This window comes from Lathamus discolor, chromosome 6 (genome assembly GCF_037157495.1).
Source record: "Lathamus discolor isolate bLatDis1 chromosome 6, bLatDis1.hap1, whole genome shotgun sequence".
NCBI lineage: Eukaryota > Metazoa > Chordata > Aves > Psittaciformes > Psittacidae > Lathamus > Lathamus discolor.
This window is the reverse complement of record NC_088889.1, coordinates 87,063,965-87,082,601: the sequence shown is the minus strand read 5'-3', so window position 1 is coordinate 87,082,601 and position 18,637 is coordinate 87,063,965. Positions and strand designations below refer to the sequence as shown.

Here is an 18,637-nt window from a genome sequence, read left to right as displayed (position 1 = left end):
AGCAGAGTCCTGCAGCAGGAGCTATAAAACCTAATTTATCCACGGAGAAAGGAGGATCATAGAGCAGAATTCTTCCTGTGACCTCTTAGTAAATAATGAATGGCCGTGCCCTACCTCTTTGGAATCGCTTAATTGAGGCTGACAACTCTTTGTTGTACTACAGGATCTGGCATGTCAGGAGAATTTTGACTTATTTATGAATATTTCATTAACCTATAAAGACTGGCTGTATAAAACCGAGCTCCTGCCAGGCCCTGTCCTGTTGAGGTTGTGTTCTGTGCTAATGTCATCAACCACACATCTATTACACCTTCCCTCCCCTCCGAGCTGCACCTCGGAGTTTATTATTGGTGGCAGCAAGAACATGTTCACCAAAGGTTAGAATGCCACATTCCTGCTTTGGCACCAGAGCTGAACACACAGTATTTGAGAGGAAATAGCTTTTTGTGTTATGATTGTTTGCTGGCAACTTGAAGGGAACCGCAGGGAATAATCCTCAGAGGCTAAAATGGGCAGAGCAGTCTTGGCAGGGCCCTGTAACCTTTGCTTTTGGGCACAAGCAGAGATATTTCCCACTTCTTATGCATTAAAAGCCTGCTTCTTCTTGTTGCAGGAAGGCCTCAGAATGGGTCATTTAGATAGAAAACGTTAAATCTACTCCTTAGTTTGTTCTCTGGGTAAGGGTTTGAGGAACAAGACTCCTTCAAGCATCAGCTGCTTCCTTGGAGGCAGCTGGAGGCTCTGTTGAGAGAGCTGCTGTTTTCCCATAGCTGCATCTCTTGCCTCATCCTTGTATTTCCCATCTCTGGGGGTTCAGAAACCACTCTTGACTATGAGCTCTGGTGGCCCTTGCTCACCCTCTCTCTCTGTGTTCAGAAAACAGTGCTCCAGCTGTAGTGAAATGCAAAATTGGGCTGGGGATGCAGTGGGAGTGAGAGCTGTGCTTAAAAGCATGTTGAAGTACAGGCTGTTGGTTGTTCCATGTGAGTTGAAGCAAGAGGATTAAGTTCAATTTTCAAGTCTCCTTTGCTGTCTTTACAGTATTAAGCAAAGACTGATTCCACTGTATTTATGTTAGGAGACAAAGGAACAAAAATGGATGTTAGATTCCTCTTTCCTTTCACCTTTTATCTTCCTAGGTGGTCGGTAAATGCATAGGTTCTTCTCTGGCTGTTTATTATGTGATGATTTTTCAACAAGAAAACTGATTGGGGGGCAAGAGGTGGGATTTCAAGCTACCAATTGCTGACTGAATGCTTTAGAAACTCCTCCAGGGTATATTTTCAGGCAACAAACTGTATTCAAACTTTATACAGAGGAAATACGACATCTTTGTAGATTTATTTGTTGCTGTGCCTATGAATTACAGCTGCCAGAAGACATGCTTCTAGCAAACGTTCCTGGTGCTGCATGAAAGAAGTGATCTGTGTGATGTTCTTGAGAGCAGGTTACTTCCATTGCACCAGTGCCATGGCCACACTGGGCAGGGTTGCGACACATTCAGTCCAACACCATGACAGGTTCCCTAAGGAGACTGTTACTGTGTTTTGCTGTTCTAACCAGGAGTAATGGGTAGGAGGTGTCTGCTGTTTAAGGCTTAATTATTCCAGAGTTTCTTCTCTCCATGGACAGCAGCTGTTTTGCTCTCCCTGGTGGGAGGAGCTTTTGGCAGTAATTAAAGGAAACAGTCATCTACATGCTGGTGAAGGTGGTGGAGCGAGGCTGATAACAGCACAGAGGCTCTGAGCTGAATGAACATGGAAATTAGGTGATCCTTCTTCAGAATGAGCTGTTAGAGCAGAGAGAAGGGGTGTGTGCATGGAAGTGTCAAGTTTTGCTGGCGCACAGTGGTGGCGAGGTCTCACAGTGGCACCTGAGAGCGTGGACAGGACAGGCTGAGAGGAAAAGATTTCTTGTCTCCTCCTTCCCCTGGGAGTAAGAGTTGAAATATGTAATTATATTTGAATAAACTCAGGGCTTTAAATTAACACCTCCAGTTTTCCTCTCTTGGTGGGTCTTCTTCCCCATGAACTTTCCAGTTTTGCTCATCTTGAGCTCTGAGCCAGCTTCCATCCTGCGGAATTGTCCAGCAGTGCTTATTTCCAAACTGTCCCATCTTGCACCCATCCCAGAATACTGGAAAGAAAGAAATGCAGCATAAATTGGGGAACATAGCTCAGGAAGACAAAACTGTCAGAACTATCCTACTTTGGTACCCATGTGATGACTGACTGGCATTGCATGTTACTTGCTGTTGACATGGGGTCTGTGCTGCTGACCATGGCAGTTGCCTTCAGACCTGCTGTAGCATTAGCAGAGCATCTGAACTTCAAACAGAAAGACAGGATCCTTCTAGAGCTAGTATATGATGTTGTATATACTACTTGTGGAAAAAGTCCCCAAATGTTTCCCTGAAGGGTTACAGGAGCATTCAGGCTGGGCAATGCTGCAGGGGTTTGCACACCCTTTGCACCTCCAGTTTTGATACAAGGTCTTGGTCCTTAGGGCATTGTTTCAAGGTAACAGTAGAGAAAAGAAATATTTTCCTGATTTTCTCTTTTTCTCTGAAGTATTCCAGACAGGAGTTATTCGAAATGGGTCATCTGAGTACAGTTTAGTTACCTCCAGTTAGACATTATTGCTCATCAACAAGAACCTGCTCTTGCATGGAGCACCTGTGGGTGCAGAGGTCCACAGTTCTGCTGGACTGGGATGTGGAGACGACCAAAAAGAGGTGGATGAGTGGGGACCGTTGGCATCTAGCAGCTTTGGGATGTGAGAAGAGACTTAAGCAGGGGCAGGAGGCAGAGTCCTGGGGCAGAGGTGTGTTGTAGGTGTTTGGGGGAGAGCTTGTTAGAAAGGCTGTGCAGGAGGAGACTGGGGTTTGGAGGGTGTGACATGGGTGCATCCTTCATGTGCTGGCATCTGGGCATGTAGCTCAGGCTTGAGAGAGCTGGGCTTGTTCAGCCTGGAGAACAGAAAGCTCAAGGAAGACCTTGTAACAATCTTCCAGTATCTAAAGGGGGCCTAAAAGAAACCTGGAGAGGGGCTTTTTACAAGGGCATGTAGTGATAGGACAAGGGGGAATGTTTTTAAATTGACAGAGGGGAAATCTAGATCAGCCATTAGAAAGAAATTCTTCACTATGAGGGTGGTAAGACCCTGGCACAGGTTGCCTAGGGAAGCTGTGGCTGCCCCATCCCTGGCAGTGTTCAAGGCCAGGTTGGACACAGGGGCTTGGAGCAAGCTGCTCTAGTGGAAGGTGTCCCTGCCCATGGCAGGGGGTTAGAACTGGATGAGCTTTCAGGTCCCTTCCAACCCAACACAATCAATGATTCTATGACATGGGAGCATGATAATTTTGGGACCCCCTTCTCGTTGGCCCTCGTTTGCAGGACAGAGCCTGTTCCCTGTAATACCCTACACCACTGTGGTTTACATAAGGAAACCTTAGATAACCAGTTTAAATAGGGTGTCTGTGTGTTCAGTTCTTCAGCTGCTAAAAGCAGAGCTGTGCTCCTTTGCAGCAGGGCTGGATTTGGCTCACTGAGCTTGTCTGGAGTTTCACTTTTGCAGCACAATGTAGAGGGGAGGTGTTTGACGGAAAGCTATGGGCTGCCTGCAGATTGGGAAGCAGAGGGGAGAGAGGTGAAAGCTCGTCAGGGCTCCCTGGGGGAGATGAATTAGTTAATGACTATGCTGTGCTTTGAAAATGCAAATGCTGTGTCAGAGCGAAGTCTGATTATAATAATCAATCTTCCTTTTGAGAGGGTGCTGGAGATGGGGAGAGGGATGAGACTGGCGCTGAATTTTTAGATCTGAGTTTCTCTGCTGTTATTAAAGAAACCTGAATGACAGCCACCACCCAAGAGGGCAGCAGAGCCAGGGAGAGGCAAAAGGGGAATTTGGGAGGAATCATCCTTGCGAGTACCGATGGCCCCTTGACAGGCTGAAGTGAGTTTTGTAATTCTATTCCTTATGATTGTCCTGCTTGGAAAGGGAGGGGCTGACGCCTGCTCCTGTGTGTGAGCTACCTCTGCTAATAGGAAAGATAGAAACTGCCTCCTAAGCAGGATCCTCCGGGAACAGGAGGGAGAGAAGGGTGGCTGCTGCAGCTGTCCAGCGGTGACAGCTCCTTCTCCCTTGGCACTCGATGCGTTTGTAGCGAGCGTTCCTGGTAATTACGCCTCTTCATTTAGGAGAGCGAGGGGGAAAAAGGAATATAAATTTGTATATTAACTTTAGAGATTGGAAGCAGTGCAAAGCGAACCTTCTCTCTGTGAGATTGTATTTGGAAATGAAATAGAATGACATTCGGTATAAACTTGAAAAATTGCTCTCTTTTTACTGCAACAGGAGGAGGAAAGCCACAGGCCAGACTGTATTGAGAGAAGCAGAAGTCAGCATATGTCCGTTTCCCAGTTTGTCTGTACCTACAAGAATATATATATATGCATGAGTACATTTTTAGGAAGCTGTTTGCCGGAAGGTTGTTTCTAGCCTTGTCTTCTCAGTGATAAAACCACACCAAGTTTGTTAGATTGGCAACTCTGATCCAGCTAGGCCTTGTCTTTAAAGGTAACCAAGTGGGAAATAGATAGTTCTAAACCTCTTTTTTATTGAATATCTGATTTTCTTTGGCTTTATTGCTTTTGTTTCACAATGGCATCAAGGATTCATTTTCTCAAGGAAATGTACCAACTAATCCTGGTCTGCTTAGCCTGTTTCTGAATGTAAGTAGTATTTTATTTTGCAAGTATTGTCCTATTTGTTTGAAGAAGAGTGAAGTTCACTACGAAATCTGGTGAGGTTTAGATCTCTCCCTGTGTGCTTCTCTGCAGATGTTTTAGGGGAACAGCCCTTCAGAATCTCACGGGGCTGGGTGTTGTGGTTTAAGTCCAGTCAGTAATTCAGAGCCACATAGTCGCTCGCTCACTCCCCCGCTTCCTCCCCCCACTCCTGTAGGGATGGGGAGGAGAATCGAAAGAAGGTAGCTCCCACGGGTTGAGATAAGAACAGCCCAGTAACTAAGGTATAACACAAACCAATAGTGCTACCACCAATGATAATAATGATAAGGGAAATAACAAGGGAAGAGAATACAACCGCTCACCACCCGCCGACCGATACCCAGCCCGACCAAGCAGTGATCTAGCCCTTCTGGGTAGCTGCCCCCAGTTCATATAGTGGGCATGACGTGCTGTGGTATGGAATACCTCTTTGGTCAGTTTGGGTCAGGTGTCCTGTCTCTGCTTCCTCCCAGCTTCCGCTCCTCCCTGGCAGAGCATGAGGCTCAGAAAGTCCTTGGTCAGAGTAAACATTACTGAGCAGCAACTGAAAACATCAGTGTTATCAGCGCTGTTCCCAGGCTGAAAGTCAAAACACAGCGCTGCACCAGCTACGAAGGAGAAAAATGACTGCTACCGCTGAACCCAGGACACTGGGCATCCTGAGGAGGAGATATTGCTTGTGCTGAACAGAATGATGGGTGGCAGTACTCAGCATGGTGTCTTACACCCTTGTATTGCTGGACACCCAGATTAAACTCACTGGTGTTCATGTATGTTTGATTTCTGTCCTGACACCAGATTTATAAGCTTATAGATAACAGGAGGTCACCAGGCTTGCGATACTGCTCTGTGGGAAGAGAGGCCAATAAGATCCTTAGTCGCTGCCACATCCTTTGGAGAGAAGCATGAGTAGCATCGCTGGAACAGCTGGGGAGCTGTAGTTTGCCAGTTTTCAAACCTTAGCATATGGGTCATACTCAGGGTCCTTTTTCTCTGTTCTTGTCTATTTTAGTGCACACTCTTCCTTTCCAAGTCTGCTTGGTTTTCACCATTTAAATATTTATGTATTTAAATAGCTTCTGGAATTGTGTTGAGACTTGTAGTCAAACACAACCTCTCAATTCACCTTTCCATGCTGGTTTCATGCAATTCAGTTCCTATTTATCTCTGCCTTTTAAAATCAGCTCTTTTGCCGAGGAAGGCCTTTCAAAGGATGTTGCATCAGCCCATTGTTAAATAAACCTTTAGACATTTATAATGGATTCAGCATTTCCTGCTTTTCACAGTTCCAAGAATGCTGAATGACGTGCAGACACACTTCATCAGGGTAAGATTGCTGTATCAGCCCCTCACTAAAATGCACTCATTATTCAAATAATAACTCTATGTCTCCAGCATGTGTTCTGTGAAATGTGTGTACATGATGTGGGCGAGTATACCAGCCCCTTTCTTTTCAACATGCAAATCCTATGAAATGCTTGAGATTTTGAGTCCTTTCCTATCCAAAATGAGGCACCTGAACAATGATGTAGTCATGATTTTGGGCAGGGTGTGATAATGTTCAGAAGTTCATAAATGTAGCTTTCAAGTGGGACTGATTTGAGGTAGAAGTTCAAGACCTGTGGTAAGTCTCATTCTGAAGATAGGCTGTGAGCAGTAGGATGCTTTGGAATGGTTTATCTTCCTCAGTGCTGAAGCCTGCTGGAATCAAGCGTGAGGAGCACCAAGTCTGTGGCATTGCAGAGGCTTGTTTTGGAGGGGACATATATGGGTCATAAATGACAAATGCTAGAAATAGACCAAGAAAATCAACTCTCTAAAGTAAAGTTCTGTTTCTTCGAGCTGTCAGGAGATGAATCCATAATTTTATGTTTCTCCTGTCATCTCATATATCTTTAAATAATTCCTCCAGAAGAGAGAACCAGCAAGGAACATATTTCTTCCACTGCTGTGGGTGTTTGCTATGTCATTAACACTTGGAGGAGAACCACCATCTCGCAATCCTGTCCAGGCAGGTTTAAAAATAAGGCTGAAAGAAGAAGGATATTTCATTTAATAAAACCCTAGATGAAAATCCATCCATGTTCTTCCTTCCTCGCTTTCTTGGCTGGTAAATAACGATGACAGTACTGCTTTTGGAAAAAGCGTTTGCATTTCATCTTTTGAGGCACTTGCGTATTTGTGGAAATGGACATTCTAAAATTGTTCTATATACTGGATGTGTCCTGATCACTTCCATGGAGAGCAATGAAGCTGGACTGAAATTCATGTTTATGAGCTGAAAGAGAGTAGAAAAGGATTGAGATAAACAGGATCATTTTAGGCCGAGAGCAAGAGGTTCCATTATATTCTGAAACATCACATAGTCAACATGTTAAGTACCTGCTTATGTGTTTTATTCCCAAGTCATGGGCTCTGACATTACTCATTATTCTCCCTTTTCTATTGTCAGAAAAGCCTCGGATAACTTAAAAATAGTATTAAAAATAGTGGCTTTTTTTCTTTTCAAGTTGCTAAAATGTTCTGTACAGTGGGGATATTGCTGGGGGTCTGATCCTGTGTGCTATTAAGCCTGAAGCTCCTGCTCCTCAGGTCTGAAAACTTGTGCAGTTTTCAGGATAAGAGATGCAATTATTTTGGGACAATGTTCCCTTTCTGCCCTCAGTACTAGTTAAAAAAGTTAAAAACATAAAAGAGAGCAAAAGGAGCCCAGCTTGATCTTGGTTGTTTGGTATTGAATGGGGGAATACAGCAGTGAGCTGTAATTTGAGCAGCCCTTTTCCCCATTCTAGATTCTGGTTTAAGGTATTCAAAGTGATGAAAGCTTAACTCAGCCTGTTATATCAAATTCTTGATAGAAATGGAAGAATTTAGACAGCAATATTTAGTTAGTCTGAAAAGCAGAAAGAGCCTGGTGAAAGTGGCATCTGGTGAACCAGAGAGACTAGGACTGGAATTAATTGAGGAAAAGAGATGCGATGGGAATTAGGCAGAGAAAACAGCAAGAGGAGGTTGGTTTTCCTTCTCCTTATCCTTTCCTGAGGGCAAGTGGACAGGAAGGGGCAAACTTTGCGACTTCAGTGGGTCGTTTCATGTTTATCACCCAGTCCCCAGGGCTGCCCGAGAGGCTGTGTGAAAGAGACTGTTCTGGGTAACCCCCTCACCTCTTACGCTTCCACATAGTGCTGAAAGTGATGTAGAAAGAACATGGGTTAGTTTTTCTTCTCTTCCTGCCTTCCTGTTGCTTATTTGCCTCGTTCAGTTCTGCTGCTTCTTTTTCTTTTCTCTGTTTTCTGCCTTGACCACATACACAGAACTGAGTGGAGGAGCAGCTGGAGGAGCCAGCAGTGGCAGTGTCTCATGCAGCATTATGCTGGTATGAGTGTGCCAGGTCCGACCAAAGGCTGGTGAGATCCTGTTCCGTGGGTGAAACTGGAAAGAAGAGGAAGGTTTTATCAATGGGTTCCTTACTTTTTGCTCTTTTTTGCTCTTCTCTTAGTTCTTGTTTCGTGAAAGACCTATTTGCCTGCACTGTGCCTGCTCTTTGGAAAAGCATAATTGGATCCCAACAGCATGCAGCTCCATCATATCTTAAGCAACTTTCTTTTTGCCCTGGAAGAGACATAAAAAAGATTTTTAGTACCTTCTCTGAGATTGTCAATGAGGGATGTTTCACTCACTGAAACCTTAACAGTTAAAGGAAACAGCATATTAATGAAATACTTAATACCTTAGCAGTTTTACTTGCTATTTTCTTTTCCACGAGCAATGAGGTTTTAATGGCAATAATTTGCTCTGGCCCAAAGTGGTGCCTTGGTCTGAACTTTAGACTCTCCAATAGTTTTAATCCAGTAGCTTTAATCCTCGTTCTGGGAAGCAGGTCCATGTCAGCATGTAACTGCTTGAGCCAGTTTCATCTGTAAAGATCTCGCTGTGCTCTCCTCTCCCTTCTCACCTCAGGCACATCAGATTTCAGTCCAGGTAGTTTTGCTGCTTGAAAACTGGGAAGACACAGAAGTGACATAAAATACCCTTCCAGTCCCTGTGCCCTTCCCTCCTCATTCTCTTTCAACAGCTTATTCGCAGAAACCCAGCAGAATCTCATCACAACAGCACTGAGCATACCTGGCACTGATTTGTCACCACTGGATATCAGACAAGACCTGTGCTGATGTTTGTCACAGCAGCATTCATCGGAGCAGGCATTCATTCCCTCTCCTATCTCCTTTTCCCGTTACACACTCCATTTGTTCCTCTCTATGCAGCCATCACCAGAGTCCCTAGATCCCACCACCAGATTACTCACCCATCCCCTCTGTACCCTCTTTTCCCCTGCGAAGGTGGCTGTGATTTATCTCCTTGTGCCAGTGAGCAGGTGGCACTTGGTCTCAAGGCTGAGCCCGCTTAGCCAGTGATAAATAACACACTTACCAGCCCTTCCATCTGCAAATGCTGTCCGCATGCAGTCCAGAAAAGCAGCACAAAACTTAATAGCAAACACATCCAGACTTCAGCAGGCACGGGAAATAGGAGATAGAATGAGTGTTTTCCTCCTAGAAGTAAGTTGGAATTGAAGCCTGCTCCTGGTCCCGGTACCTTTTGTTTACATTCCTGGAATTATCTAGCCTGCTTGCTTTATCCCCAGCCATCTGTGATGGGCTGAGCTGGGAGAGATAAGCTCGGTAATCAGAAAATTGAGGGAAGCATTTCTGGCTGTGATAATCTTATCAGGCAGCTAATATACATTAACATTTGTACAGCCTGATGGTGCAGGTGGGGACTTTGCTTATTTTTGCTTCCTAGATGCCTTTTGACAGAAAGGAGGAGAATTCAGGGCTTTGGGGTACCAGGGGGAAATTTGGCTAAAGACTCTTTTCTGTCCTCTCCTGCTCTGTCCCTGAAGGATCAGAAAGGGGAGGGAGATTAAGCCAACCATTCCTTTCCTGCCCTTTCCTGCTAACAGTGCTGCCATGCTCTGCCTGTCTGTTCTGGTAAGCATGGAAGGGCAAAGAGGCAATATGTCAAAATCTCAGTTCTGGCTGAGCAGTATGACTGCACGTGTCAATATGTGCCTTTTCCATGTAAAACTGGGCAGTTTCTGCCAGTTTTCTGTCTGCAAGAAATTTGCCATTGCAATGTGATTTTGCTCTCCAGCTCTAATCCGTGGTGTGGAAGGGAATGGTGTATTAATGGATTATTTCCCTGATGCTGAGCACTGAGCTCTCTGTGGTCACAAGTTTTGCATCTGTAATTGCTTATTGCTTTCCTCCCGAGTGAAAAATATTGTTTCTGTCAATGGATTTATTAGGGGAATTAGTTGCCAGGTGCTAGAAGACAGATGACAAAAGGAAATCCAGAATCTCAAGGATGAGTGTGAGGGAGGTCTAAGCTGGGAAAAGGTGCTGGAACATAAGTTTGAGTATCCTCTGGGTGGTTCATCTCTGCTTACACTTCATAATACATCATTTTCCGAGGGGTTTAGAAACAAATAACGTATGTAGTTTATCAATCCATGCGTTGTCTTGATAGCCGGATTAAGGATACAGATTCCCATAAACCAGGGAGCCTGGGAATGGTAGAGTCTGGGTAAGAAGTTTTCATGTCTGCACAGTTTTGAAATACTTTCTTATGAGTTCCTTCCAAACAAAGCCAGAGGCAGAAGGTAGTCTTAATTATTTGTTTGTTCCACAAGAGCTGCCTGAGCAACTGGAGCTAGAAGTGTATATTGGAAAGTGCTGGAAATATTCCCCAGCCTTTTGGATTCAGTGTACATGTCTCAAACTTGTCTTGGGCAAGACAGCATAATCCTGTGGTTCATTTTTCTGGGGAGGAACTGAAACTAAATGAGGTTGAACTGTCAATATTGAATCTCAGGTAGCAGCGAGCTCCTAATACCATACAGAAAATTCTCTGCATCCCATTATCCATGGGGGACAGGTGAGGGAAATACCTGGAAGAGAAGCAGGAGCTTTGCTTAGAAACATTTTCTGTGCCTAATCTACGTTGGAGAAGATGTTGGGAAAGGCAAAAGGGCAAGGAAGCAAGGTTAAGTGACGTCTTGACATTCAGCACATGGAGGACTGGGCTTCACATCTGTATCCTGGGAAAGGCCTGATCTGTGCAGAACATGTTCTCCTCCTCTCCTTGCTGTTTGTGTGTGCCCCTTATTACTCCTGGAGGAACTAATGCCTTTTCTCTTCTGCAGCTGGAGGTGGAGATGAAAGTCCTGAAGTCTCAAGAGTGCACAGCAGAGCAAAGTACCATCATTACCAAGGAGGAGATTGACACACTAAGGTAGGCAAAGCAAAGGGAAGACTCAGAAGATTCTGTGGTTTTCAGTGGAGCTAATGAGAAAGGAAATGCCCCCAGGCATAGTTTCACCGCTTGCTTTGGTTATTGCCATGTCATGGTAGAGCACCAGGTGCTACGTGTCACAATCAGAACATATTGTCCTTGCGTCTCTCAAGTAGGATGTGTTTTCCCCAAGCACACTTTTTACTTTCCCGACAGCTTTTATGGACATGAGAAATCCATGAAGCATTAACAGAAAGCCTCAGCCCCTGATCTCTCCTGCATTTAGATACTTTATAAGCTTTTCTATCTTCTGGGAGGCTGCAAGCTCTTCTCTTTCAGTGTTCGGGGTGTTTTGCTCTCAGTTAATTCATAAGGCTGGCTCCTTCATCACTATTCCCACTGTTGACTTTCGTGTGGAAACAGCATTGCTGTTTGTTACTTATTTTGACCAAATCTCGACTGTAAATACAGGATCTGTTGGCATGTGTGTGAAGAGACTTAGAATCCAGCTTTTGTAATACTGATGTGCATGTAGCACTGGAGATAAAAGAGGGATGTTTCCCCTTGTGCATTGCTGTAGCTGGCAGAGGGATACCTGTTGTGATTCAGTGAAAGAGAAGTTACAAAACAGCATTTCAGCAAAGGATACATGAGCATTTACAAAAGCTACAGTGAAGCTAGACAACCTTCCCATGTATTTATTAAAGCATTTGCAGCTTCCATTCCAAAGCAGGTGACACAATAAATACTGAGCACAGAAAAGTTCATCTGATTCTGAATGTTTAATAAAGTTCCTTTTATTTAAGTTGAGCAAATCAGATCTTGACAGGCTGAGGTTTTTATTCTCAGCTGATGTAAGACTTTGGCTGGACTTTCACTTCTTAATTCTGTTGTATTTTCAGTTCCATCACTATAAAGCTTTACTGCCTCATAGGACTGAAAGCAAGAGTTTGCAGCAAGCAGAATCTTACAGAAGGCAGAAATTACTGGCCTGTATGTTATGACTTTGCTCCTGTGCTTTGCCTCTGGAGCTTGTTTTACGCTTGGAAAGCCCAGTTCCGTAGCAGAGGGGAAGGTGTTTGATAATAACACATGTTCAGCTAAGCTATTCCAATACCTTTTAGGGTTGTACACCTCATCTTCAGGACTCCTGTAGTTTTCTTCAAGGTGGTTGAATAGTTCTGGAGACCCAAGGCATACGTCTCCCTTTTTTATTCCATCATCTGTTTGATTTCTGGTAAAGGATAGTATGCTATGGCTTCCCTTTTTCAGGGAAATAAACCTGTCTCCATCTGCTTTTGGGCATATTTGTTTGACCTGAGCTCATTCAGGTCTTTTGTTTGCTAAGGTACACTAGACCCTCTGAAACCTGATGTTTACACTGCTGCAGAAGCATTCAGCACCTCCTCAGCAACATTAAACCCGTCACTTCTGATTAATGCTGTGTCTCCATATCAGTAAAGCAAGCATCCTGTTTGCTGTCTTCTGGGAGCTGAAGGTTTTCAGAGTATTTCTCCTGTACCTCGTCAGTCTCTCCCTCCCTCCCTGGGTTGCTCTGAGCTGTAGCACCCTTTCATGTAGGAGGTGTTTAGTCTCTTTTATTTTCACCTCCAAGACTCATTATTTGGTGTTTATCTCCACTGAACAGCACTTGCCATCTATTAACTGAGCAGCTCCAGGGACGGCATGTGGAGGGGGAAACAGCTGGATTGCCACATAGTCCTGGACCACTCTGCATTGTGGAAGTCTCTTGACAGTGGGGATAGAGATGTCTGGCTTTGCCCTGAATGAAAATGTGTTTCCTGGGCCCGGGGAAGCAGAGCTCCCAAGTATCTCCTTGTTATGGGATTGTGGTGTTTGGTTCTGCTCAAAGGTAGCCCTGAACTCCCTTAGATAATGTTTTTCTCTCTTCGTTTTCAAAGAATTTCTCTGATTACTAATCTCCCCCTTTCATGAAATCGTGTCAAACCTTTCACACAAAAAGCCATTGATGGTGCAGAGCTACATTCCAGTGATGAGCTGTACACTGAAAGCTCTTCCAGCAAAGAGGCTAAGCTGCTGCAGTTGTTTCGTGGTGATATTTTGTCTTTTCTTCTCTCCCTCATTTCAGTACCATGCTCTTGAGGATGGTGCTGAATGTGGATGCACAGGGACCACAGTCCCAGGATCTAATTCCAGGCTGTTTTTTCTGTCACTTTTTACTGAACCACTTTCTGTTGTTACAGCTAATTTAACTATTTATCCAGGCCCTGATGCTAGTCATTTAGCTACAAAGCTGTTCCAAAAGCATGGATTTCTTTGGTTTTAAGCACCCTTTTCACTGCTGAGCTCTAACAGTAAATGACTTGGTGCAAAGTGTTCTTTCTGCTGGAGAACTGGTAAACCAGTCCCTGCTCCTTTTGCTTTAGTTTGCTGCTATTACTGCTTCAGGTGTCATTTTAGACTCTCAGGAATTCAATTCAACTTTGCAGAATCAACTGCATAAAGACTTTTTTCTTATGTTTCTGGACATAAGCAGTCAGAGGGTATGGTTGGGTCTTATTGTGTGTTTTCTGGCATTTTCTGTGTTGGGCAAAAAGAAAGGGCCACGTTCTTTCTTTACAGAAGAGGCTCTTTCTCAAAGGAGCACAAGATAAATCACTATCTTCCCCAAGGCTTTTGGGCTTCAGGAATAATGTGCTGTGGTCCACACCAGAAGACTCCTTGGGGCTCAGCTGGATGTGTCCTGTCTGTATAGCAGAGGCGAATTGGAAAGCTGTGATGAAAGAACGGAAGGGGTTTGGAGGAGAATAAAGATTAGTATGGGAAGGGATTAGGTCTGTTGTGCTTGCCCTGCTGTGTCTTTGTGGGCCCCAATGGGACTGGTTTACTCAATTTTACATAGCTGCTAAGGAGGAATGAGCAACACAAGCTCTACTATTACTTCTTCCTTCTAGAGACCACTGCCAGCAATTAATTCTGTCAGAAGGCAGGGAAGAATGCAACTTTCAAATTGGAAAGTGGGAAAAGAAATGCCACAGCTTATGAGGGAGTTATTTCCATTTCTGTAGCTTATTGTGGTCTTCGAAATCCCATTAACTTACAGTATGATGCTTCTGCTGTTCTGGACTGAGCCCAGCCTCTCCAGTTAGCTGCTGTCATGAAGGAATATGAAAAAGAGAGGAAAACCAGCAGAAGCCAGTGAGAGGATTCAGTAGAGCAGGAATGGTCTGGGAGCCTCCAGGCATTTCCACATACACCCTTTGGGTTAGAAGCTTACTTCTGAAAACAAAAGCAGGAGAGACATAAAGGTGGAAAAAAATCCATATTAATCCTTTGAATCTGTATTCACCTCCTGTGAGTGAATGAGAGCTTTTAAAAACACATCTTTTGTCTCATTTTTCTTTAGTATGGAAAGTAAATTTTCAGCAAGAGACTTGAAAGACTTTATCAGTTTTTCCTCCTTCTCTTGAGAACAAAGTGCTCTTTCGTCAGCCCTTTTATAGCTTTAAATGTGAAACTCTCTCCCCAGCATCATCGTTTCTGAAGAGACAATAAAAGCTGGTGCTAATGCTGTCATTTCTCACACTTCTTGCTGCTCCCTCTGAAATCAGATTTGTTTATATTCTGCAGATCTTACGAAGAGAAAAAGTGGTTGAACTGTTGAGTTCATGCACTGTGGGGTATAGCAAAGCAGAGAGCATTTAGGCATTAGCACCTTTTAGAAGGAAGGTGATAACTGTGCAGTAACTCCTATTTCAGAACCTATAAATAAAGGTAATATATTTAAAAAGAACTTCATTCAAGACTTTAAGTGGCACGAGCTGAAGGACCTTTTCAGCTGGAACAAATCTGAACTTCTTCTTTCTGCTGTCAAACTGCAACCCCAGTAAATCCTAAATGTTTTCTGTGGATTTAGTGACTGGGGAGAGTTATAGTAATTCAGAAGAAATTCATGTCCTTGCCAATGCCCATTAGTCACACTTGCTGGAATTCTGTCTGCTCTGCTCCTAACACCATCTCAATGCCATCTGGATCCCTTAATAGCGTCTTCCCAACGCATACATTTTCTGCTCCATTCACTAGTTTCCTGTTCACCAATAGCTTTTTCCACATGGCCGTGTCCTCTTTGCAGATGGGGCCTCTGTGAGGCATGTCCTCATGGGTGATATCCACACTGCTCTACAGGAGACCACAGAACACACATCTGAGAACATTAAAAACCAATAAAAGGAAGTCATGGCAGGGAATTGTCATTGGTTAACTGCACTGAATAGCTCTGGACTGAGAGAGATTTTGGGATAGTGCCTAGATGCTGTTGAAACCCTTCTTCCTTTCTAAAGTAGGAGCAGCTTTTCTGTCTGGCAGCCCTTGCTCACCATCTAAATGCTTTTTAGATAGACTAAACACACACAGTGTGATGTCTCCTGATTCTCACAAGTGTCATTTCAGGAGACCTGAGGCTGCAGGGTTGTTTTCTTTTGTTCCTTCTTCTGATGTGGGACAGTGACACATCCAGTGGAGGCAATATAAAGCTCAGTTTTTAAAGCAGGAAGATCCACAAGTTTGGGCAAACAGCAGTGAATCTGTGTTCTTGCACTAGATTAGGTCTTGTGCAAGGCCATGGAGGTGGTTTGAATTTGAGTTGTGTCTGTGGAGCCTTCAACTCTGGATTAAGCTGTCTGTATCTGATGTAGGAAGAGTCTTCCAGAAATGCGAAGAGATCTTTGCCGGAGTTTAAATATTTTCATGTTTTCCAACCCTTGTATGGAGAAGTTGGTAAATTTTCCAGGAATTAATCCGAATTATATTTCCCTGTATCATAAACCTTAAGAATGGTGTCAGTATTTCAGAAAGTTTCTTCCTGCCTTGTGCTGCAAGGCTGCTTTTAAAATGGACACCAGCATCCATTCTGGACCAAATGTTAAGCTGGTAGATCATAGAATCATTGATTGTGTTGGGTTGAAGGGACCTGAAAGCTCATCCAGTTCCAACCCCTGTCCCGGGCAGGGACACCTTCCACTAGAGCAGGTTGCTCCAAGCCCTGTCCAGCCTGGCCTTGAACACTGCCAGGGATGGGGCAGCCGCAGCTTCTCTGGACAACCTGTGCCAGCGCCTCAGCACCCTCATAGTAAAGAATTTCTTTCTTATATCTGTAACCAGATGTTTCTGTAGTTTGTGGTTTCTGTAGCTCTTTGTGGTTCTCACATGCATTTATCTGGGATTGTTCTCCCTACCTGAAAGGAACTCCCCTGTGTCACAAGCTGAGGCATGCAAATTGGTGATAAAATAGCATCACACACCTTGTGCGGATGTCCCTGGACAGAGAGAGCATGAGGTGCGTGCAGACTGCAGCTGCCTTTGTGGATGCTGTTGCATCCAAAGCAGTGCACAGTTGGCTTTGTACCTGAATTTATGTAAATGAAGAGATTCAAGTGCCAAGCAAGTAAATATTTTTCAATATTTGACTACTGTATCTTAACCACCAGCTGCAAATGCTTTGCTGTGTTTATATATAGATAGGATTTCCCTTGCTTCCCTCTCTTTGCCATTGGGAAGAGTTCCCCAGGGCTGGAAAGCAAAGCTGGAATAGCACGAACTGTTTGCTAATGGTTCTTAATGCTTTCCCACTGGAGATCCAGGACGCTTAACAGTTTTAAAAGTAGGAGAGGGAGAAACAGGGAAGGCACTAGTCAGTCCCAAGAACCTCTCTGGTACTAAGAGGCTTCAGCACTGGTCCTGGTCCTCAGCGTGAAGCAAGCAGCAAGTTGTGTCTCTGAAGGTGAGCAGAGCCAAGGCAGCGTGGAAAGGAGCTAGCTGTGCCTCGGTGGGCTGCCTTTCCCTGGCACACAACATTTGGAAAGGTGGATACCGATTATTACATCTTAAAATAGCAGGCAAACCAGCACAACAGTATAAGGACTTAAAGCCACCCTTGTTACAGCTCACTCAGATCTTTGTGAAGTGCCTTCTGGAGACTGTTATGAATGACTTTCAAAAGCCATCTTAAGAGGTTTGAGCTTAAACCTCCACATGGAGAGGAGTTCTGCAGGCAGATAGTGGCGACATCACAGCTTACTTGGGAGGTTGGATGGGGAGGAATTTGTTCTACATTAAAATTCAGCATGTCAAGTATGAAGAAAGTCCTGATGAGAGTCCTGTGTCTGGCTCTGACCTTTCGGTAGCTGCTGCACTGTTGTTTCTCAGAGAAAAATGTTGCTCTTCTTGTGTCCTGCAATGCATTTAGAAACACGTTGTTAAAAGCATTCATTCCATTCTGAATTTCCATTTCTTCCGACCTTTTCAGTCTCTGGCTTCTCCAGCATCCTCCATCCCCACTAGCTTTGTGTGTCTCTTCTGGAAATAATTGATGGTCTTTTTTAATGTCTTGGACAATGATAAAAGCTGCTCCTTGGCATTTTAGAAGCTTCCAAGAGTAAAAAAAGCTGATACTTTCTAATATATGAAAATTACCAGTAGGGGTCGGGCTTACGAATCATTTAAGCAATTCAAGCTGCCTGTTTCTAAAGGAAGCATTTCCGTGCTGAATGTGTTGTGGATCAACCAGCTTCTGTGGAAAAGTTTAGAACTTTTGCCCATTGAAGAGGAGAGATGACCTCTTTGTTGTACCTGAAATTTCTGTTGCGGAATGCTGGGATACTGGCAGATGGGTGCTGGGATTTTCAGCTTAATTTAGATCATTTACAAGTCAGTATTATCAAACAAGACGATAAATTTTTAAATGATATTCTGGAAAAGGAATCTAAGAAAATTCAATGCAAAGATCAGTGTTAATCACAGAATCATAGAATAGTTAGGGTTGGAAAGGACCTTAATATCATCCAGTTCCAGCCCCCCTGCCATGGGCAGGGACACCTCACACTAAACCATCCCACCCAAGGCTCTGTCCAACCTGGCCTTGAACACCGCCAGGGACGGAGCACTCACAACCTCCCTGGGCAACCCATTCCAGTGCCTCAGAGCCCTAACAGGAGAGAATTTCCTCCTTATATCCAATCTAAACTTCCCCTGTTTAAGTTTTAGCCCGTTACCCCTTGTCCTAGCACTACAGTCCCTGATGAAGAGTCCCTCCCCAGCATCCCTATAGGCCCCCTTCAGGTACTGGAAGGCTGCTATGAGGTCCCCACGCAGCCTTCTCTTCTCCAGGCTGAACAGCCCCAACTTCCTCAGCCTGTCTTCATACGGGAGGTGCTCCAGTCCCCTGATCATCCTCGTGGCCCTCCTCTGGACTTGTTCCAGCAGTTCCATGTCCTTTTTGTGTTGAGGACACCAGAACTGCACACACTGCTCCAGGTGAGGTCTCACGAGAGCAGAGTAGAGGGGCAAGATCACCTCCTTTGACCTGCTGGTCACACTCCTTTTGATGCAGCCCAGGATACGGTTGGCTTTCTGGGCTGCGAGCACACACTGAAGCCGGCTCATGTTCATTTTCTCATCGACCAGCACCCCCAAGTCCTTCTCTGCAGGGCCGCTCTGAATCTCTTCTCTGCCCAACCTGTAGCTGTGCCTGGGATTGCTCCGACCCAGGTGTAGGACCTTGCACTTGTCGTGGT

The 18,637-nt window shown here is 44.5% G+C and overlaps 1 protein-coding gene across 4 annotated transcripts in view; it reads left to right on the top strand.

Moving 5' to 3' along the window:
• Positions 1-18,637, top strand: part of MAD1L1 (mitotic arrest deficient 1 like 1) — a 378,161-nt gene that overhangs the window by 194,400 nt on the left and 165,124 nt on the right. For all 4 annotated transcript variants that reach the window (XM_065684510.1, XM_065684508.1, XM_065684507.1 and 1 more), the window contains exon 14: positions 10,996-11,084. In XM_065684510.1, the coding sequence (XP_065540582.1) occupies positions 10,996-11,084 (89 nt within the window). The remainder of the gene's footprint in view (positions 1-10,995; positions 11,085-18,637) is intronic.